This window comes from Molothrus aeneus, chromosome 12, assembly GCF_037042795.1.
Source record: "Molothrus aeneus isolate 106 chromosome 12, BPBGC_Maene_1.0, whole genome shotgun sequence".
Taxonomy (NCBI): Eukaryota; Metazoa; Chordata; class Aves; order Passeriformes; family Icteridae; genus Molothrus; species Molothrus aeneus.
In genome coordinates this window covers 16,690,152-16,696,783 of record NC_089657.1, presented here as the reverse complement: position 1 = coordinate 16,696,783, position 6,632 = coordinate 16,690,152, and the positions used below count along the sequence as shown (strand labels likewise).

Genomic DNA, 6,632 nt, shown 5'->3' with positions numbered 1-6,632 from the left:
TTTAGATAAGAAGAGGTATTTGGACATGGGATTTAGATTTCAATCTGACTAGTGGCAGCTTAAATAAAGTATTGGATTTGCACTGAAAAAAATTGTTCTGTTGGTTTAGCAGAAACTAGAGTATTTTTAAAACTCTTGTTTAAAGCTGAGGACTTCACACATCTTTTGTTGTGCCAAAACACAGTGTTTATTACCTGTCCTTGGTTAATTTGTCTGAATAAAAAATACTTACTTAACTAAGGTTTAATAAGCTGGCTTAGAAACAGTCTCAAAGGGTCTGATTGAAGACAGGGTGAAGGGTTGGGAACATAAGTCCCAGGAGGAGTGGCTGAGGGTACCAGGGTGTTCAGGCTGGAGGTCTTATCACTCTCCACAGCTGCCTGAAATGTTGTGGCCAGGTGTGGGTCAGCCTTTTCTCCCAGGGAACAATTGACAAGAAAAGAGGAAATGGCCTCAAGTTGTGTCAGGGAAGATTCAGATTGGATATTAGGAAAAATTTCTTCTCTGAAAGGATGGTTAAGCCCTGGAACAGGTTGCCCAGGGAAATGGTGGAGTCACTATCCCTGGAAGTGTTCAAAAACCTTGTGGATGTGGCACTTCACAATATGGTTTAGAGGGCAGAGTGGTATTTGGTTGAAAGCTGGACTTGGTGATCTTGGAGGTCTTTTCCAACTGGAATGATTCTATGATTCTATTCTGGGACTGATACACACTTCAGTAGCCTGTTACAGTTTCTCTTCTCAGTATTTGTATGTGGTGTGTGCAAAGGGTGCCTTGGCAGTCCATGTACATCCTGAAGAGTCAGACTTGCTGCTAAATGTCTTTTGAGACAGGTTTCAGAAGTTTTTTTTTGTTGGTCGAGACATTAAATGAGTTATTTTGCCTCCTGTACAATGACCTGGCTTATTAGTGGTAATGGAAGAAAATTTGAGATTAGGAGCCTGTAGAAGTCACCATAGCTCTCAATTCCCAAATCCTGTGTTCATACATGTCTTAACTACTATTCTTTCACATCTAGTCTGTTAAAATGATCAGTATTTAAATACTATTGCAATAAAAGTGTAGCAATCTTTTAGGCAGTGAGACCTGGTGGTTTAACCCCAGCTGATAAGGAAGTGGCACCCAGCCACTCCACAGCTGTCCTAGGGGAGAGCTTTGTCTCTGAAAGTATGGCCCCAAAACTGCCTGGGGCTGTTTCAAGTGCCATGTCCATCTGCCTGCCTAGACCAGGAGGGGGCTGTACTTGCTGCTTGCTTCAAGGAGTTGATATTAAATAACACTTGAACATGGAAGCTGTTCCCTCGCTACACACGAAGTCCTTTAGGTTGGCCCCCATTTTGCCCATTCACACAAGGGTGGGAAGTGAGGGCTCTTCCTTGTCTCTTGTGAAGGCTTGGAGCAGCCTGAGGCTAGCCCTGCCTCGAGGACAGCAATGACCATATGTGGGGGCATAGAATGGAAGAAAATAAAGACAGTGCAGAAGGCAGTCTCACCCCTGAGGAGCTGCAGCTGTACAAATCACCAAAGATTAGGAATAGGCCTGCCCTTAACAGGCCACAGCTGTGTCCAATAAGAAGATGAGTGCTACGAAAGAGTGGGTTAGCTGGTTGAGGAGGGATGGAGTTTGTTGGTTGTGCTGAGAAGGAGTCAGTGCTGCAAGGAGCTGCACGTGAGAAATCACTGAGAAGCTATGGAACTTTTGCAATAAGATGACAACAACCATACAGCTGTACTGTTTTAATATCAGGTATTAATCTTTAATTCCACATCACAGCAGTCGAGTGAATGGGTAAGGGAAAGGAACCCAAAACAAACGGCAGATATTTACATCTAAAATTCACACCACTTATTTGTTGGTTCTGGAAACATGCTATCACAATATATACAATGAAGTACCTTTAGGACACTTGTACAAATTAATTTTTTCCTTTTGAATTTGATTTCCATTATAGATAAGATAGCTGTTTTCATTTTATTTTAAACATGAATACACAAAAGAGAAGTGGTTAGAGGTTTTTGCCTTTTTTTTTTTTTTAAATAAGCACAGAATGCCAGAGGTTAAAAACACATTTACAGGGCAGAATACCAGTCAGACATCACAATCTATACATTTTTTGCTCAATTTCCTGTACAAATACACAGCATTCAAATGGGGGTATTTACAAAGAAGCATGACCAGAGGAAATTTTAAATATCACATAATTTGTTTCCCAAAGGCTCTTGCTCTCTCCAGCCTCCCCAGTTTTGGCTGATACTCCACAGAAGGGATATGCAATATCCCTTACCTAAAAAAGGGTAAGTAAGCTAAAAACCAAACAGAGGAAAATACGAAAAAGGATCTGATTCTTGCATACAGCAATAAAACCAACCCAACTATTGGAAAAAAAAGTAGGATTCAGAGAAATTGTTTTAATTGCTTTTCTTCTACCACTGTAGCTCCGTCTCAATTTTGTTTCAGATGGGGCCAGCAGGTACACTGATGATGGAGAGATTTATAGCAGAATTCCACCAATTTTCTCAGGAATGCACATGCTATTTTCTTATGCAAAGAAAACCCAATGAAGGCAAGTACACTGAGGTTGAATTAGAGTTAGGTATAGAATGTCAAGGTCCTGTTCAAAACATCCTCTTGCTGTGTTTTATACAAGGAATCTTCAAATCCTGTTGGGCAAGTGCAACAACTGCTGTTGCTTCCACCTACTCCAGGACTGAGCTTGACGTTGGAGTTGTACTATGCTAAAAGACACCTCACCCTACAGAGAAATAGTAGTTCCAGGCAATATTAGTTCCAAGATTCACAAAATCTCAATAATAGTCTTTCTATCTTCTGCTCCCTTTAAGGCAAACACTGAAAAGGGAGACAGAATACTTGGTAGATATCAGAACAATAACAGAAATTTAACTCCAGAGAGGCTTAAATTTGGTAAATTCAGCAATTTATTCCACCCTTCTTTTTGTGGACCTGCCATAAATTAGGTATTTGTACACATCATCTGATTGATCTTCAAACTCTTGCAAATACATAGGAAAGCCAGACTCCCCAAATGGACTCGCTGCTGTTGTACCAGGTCTCTAATCAGAGCAGGATGATGCATTTTCAGAGACTGCTTAGGGATCTGGTGGGCAGGTTTTCCAGCTGCCTGGGACTCAGTCCCATGGTAATTGCATTCTTGGTTCTGCAAAGTTTTAGTTGCAAGACCTGCTGGTTTTTCACATTAAGGAAGCTCGGTAAGTCACTACATTTACTACTTTTAGTCTTGCTGCCAGGAAAAAAAAGAAACTGGGGCAAGGGAGATGGAATTAAAACTTCTTTGAAGAAATTCACTGGAAGAGTCTCAGTGGGATTGGAGGATAGCATATGTGAAAACATTTCACCCTTTTCTAAGGAATTACCTTGACTTACCTTTACTGAAAACATCAGTTGTTTTCCTACATTTGTTCTATACCAGAGATCCAGCCTGGTTTGTTAACATTGAGGACTGTCCTAACATTGGAAAACTCTCCTTCCTGCTAAAGATGAAACATCCACTATAGGCCAGATTTTATTGTCATTGTTTAAATTGTGAAGGATATAATGATTACAAGCAGCCTGTGTTAGTAACAAAATAGAGGAAGCAAGAGAGATTTTGTTCCAGCCAAATAGGCCATTTAAGAAACAAATCCATAACTTAGTAGTTTTGCATGGGCTAGAGCTTGAGAAAGAAAACAAACAAATCCTCTTAAAGTCCCCTTCATACAACTGCTGAGTCTAGACTTTATACAGCCAGACCTTCTTTAGCCAGTTCAGAAACCATGTACTCTGCCCAGTCACTGTATTTAGAGGTAGTGCTAAAGGTGACCTGTAAAAGATTTATAATAATCCTTTTTTGCTTCTTTATGCTGTTTTTAGCAGGAGAAACGGAGCAGTTAGGCAAGAATTCAAGATGTAAGTTGGGTGCTGTTCCTGTTTCTGGCACTAATTTATATGGTGGAGGTCTTGAATGTGCTTCAGATTTTTCAGTGGTAGGAAAGAGGGAGGGCTGTTTCCAGCCTACGGAGTGTGCTTTGCAGTCTGCAGGTGAATGGGTTATAAGGCAGGCTAGAATGTGTGTGGGTATAGCAAGGGAAAGGAAGGTGGCTTGTTCATATAAAAACATTAAATATTGGATACTATTTTGACTGAAAATTTCTTGATAAATATGAAAACAGGAATAAAAGGTTTCTTAGAACCACATTCTTTTCTTTGTAAAGAACAATATTACCCACTGATATTTTTCTCCTGAACTGTACAAGTGCTGATTAAAAGGCATGTTTTGGGTTCATAGACCTGAACTGTCTTCAGCTCTGCACAGTTCTGGTTTGTGTGGTGTGGCTTGGTTGCCCTACAATGTTCTTCAGTCCTTTCTAGAGCTTATTAATAAAAAATACAGGATGGGGAAAGGGTGTATTGCTGCCTGAGGAGAAAAGGAAAAAGAAATCAACCTTCCAGAAGAGAGGAGCAGCAGCTCTAACTACACATTCTAAAGAAGCAAAAGAGGAAACAAACACTTGTTCTTTACAGGTTGCCTTTAAGGTCCCTGACTCTGGGGTGTACACTTGATACCAGGCATTGCTCAAGTCTTGGTGTTTTCTGTCTGCTCTGAGAGATGGGAGATTCTGCACACCAGCTGCAGTGAGTTGTTGGGAGGGACTGAGGATATTAACAGGAATGAATCTCAGCTCCTGGGTGATGGAAGTTGGTGAGAATTATGATGTTCAGCCCTGAGGCAAGGATTGTTGGATATGATGCATTTAAGCCACCTTTTCTTTACTGGCTGGGTCAGCAACCAGCTTGTGGCATGAGAAACTCAATTTGGTTGGTTTTGTTTTAATCTGGAATAGAAATGCTGGTGTCAACAGCCTGCCCAAAGCTGGGCATGGGAAAGGCCTACAATGAGGTTGTAGCTCCAGTAGCCACCAACCTCCTCTCATTCTGAAGCACAGATGAATAACACGATTCCCATGAGAAAGCAGGTTGGCTTAGCCAGTGAAAGCAAAATTTAAGAAATGAAACAGTACATAAAAAACAAAGGAGGCAGAGTTTGTTGGAAATGATATCTTGGAGATCAGTGCATCAGCACTGCTTTAGATTGCCTCAGCACCTATGAACGAATGCAGGGAGATCACTGCACAGATATGTACAATCCTGCTCTCAAAAGAGCCAATTTCTTCTTAGAATTGCCATCTTTCCACTGCCTGCAGCTCATGCACCTTCCAGCCTGACAGTTCATAGAATCCCTGATTTCAGCAATGAGCTTTCAATTCTGTACAGCAAAGAAATATGTCCCTAGTGCAACTGCTTCTACTCATGTGCGTCTCAGAACTGGGAGGAAAGCAGGTTCAAAATCAACTTGCCACATTCCCCCCATTTTCCCCTTCGCTTAAAATTGTATTTTTCAGCTTCTGCAAGTCTCTATGGCTCATATGCCGTGTGATGTGGTTAAGAAACTGCAGAAGGAATAAACTGTCCACTGCACAGAAAGTTAAAAAACATAACGGAAAGGTGTAAAAAGAAATTAAAAAGGAAAGCAGCAACCTGCCATGCTGGCCCAATTGCTTTTGTGGGCTTCAGACGTAACCTCGCGGCAGTAGAAAATCGGTTTGCTGTTCTCCGAGTCCTGCTCTCTCTCTGTCGTATCCAGACCTGGAATGCCAATGCCAGCTGCGTGCCAGGAGCTGTCCCTACTGCTCGCTGATGCCGTGCTCCCATGCCACCCTGGCCTGCTCTTCCTTTCCAGCACTCACTGGTTGGGACACTTTACGATGCAAAGGGCGGTGTTTGTCATCATCTTCAATCATCATCCCCTCCTCGTTCTCCATGTTTGGCAGCCGGGAGTGGTAAGGTTTGGGGGGTAAAGCAGGAGGGTCCATGGTGTCCTGAGGAATGACTCCAGATGGAGCAGAGTGGCTTCGGCATGGCTGGGATTTGAGCGACTCCAGGACATCAGGCTCAGAGAGACTGTACCTGACAGGGAGGTAGGGTGTCTCTAGATCTTCGTCAGTGTTCCAGGCCTGGCTGGGCACAGAATCCATGGTGTCTGTGCGAGGAGGCGGTTCAGAAGAATGTCCAAAATTGCTCTCGCTCAAGGAAGAGACACCACTGCTGGCACTGCCAGATAAAGTGGAGTTACTGCCGTCTAGACCAGACTGCGGACTGGTGGGCGATGCAGGGATAGGATGAAGAGGGGACTGTTTGGAGAGAAACAAAACCAGGTTAAAATTGACAAACGAGGCAATGCAGCACCTTGTGTGTTGATCCCCATTTCAGCTTTTGACAGCCTTGTTAACAACGGCACAGTTCCATTTATGTTCAGAATGTCAAGGATTATTGGTTTACATGTATGGAAGTACCACTTGTGGGCAGACAAGTGCACTCAACAACACCAGAGCTGTCAGAGAAACAGCAGCTGAGGTGATGATCAGGGTGCTGAAATCACAGCATATGGTGCAAAAAAGGAAAAGGGAAGGACCTACAACCCGTGAGTTATTTCGTAGCATTCAGCTGTGGAATAGTTTAAGAACTTTCAGTGGGTTTTCTCATGTGCAAGTTACTAGCATGTTATAAATAGTGTTTCTGTGTTCATAAGCTGTTTGGTGGGAGCAGAGAAGGGGGG

The 6,632-nt window shown here is 42.5% G+C and overlaps 1 protein-coding gene across 8 annotated transcripts in view; it reads right to left on the bottom strand.

Annotated features, from left to right (window-relative positions):
• Window positions 1-1,730: 1,730 nt before the first annotated feature.
• The window catches only part of DOCK3 (dedicator of cytokinesis 3), a 185,598-nt gene continuing 180,696 nt past the window's right edge, over window positions 1,731-6,632 (bottom strand). For all 8 annotated transcript variants that reach the window (XM_066558288.1, XM_066558290.1, XM_066558291.1 and 5 more), the window contains one exon: window positions 1,731-6,207. In XM_066558288.1, coding sequence (XP_066414385.1) covers window positions 5,701-6,207 — 507 coding nt within the window. In that variant the 3' untranslated portion in view covers window positions 1,731-5,700. The remainder of the gene's footprint in view (window positions 6,208-6,632) is intronic.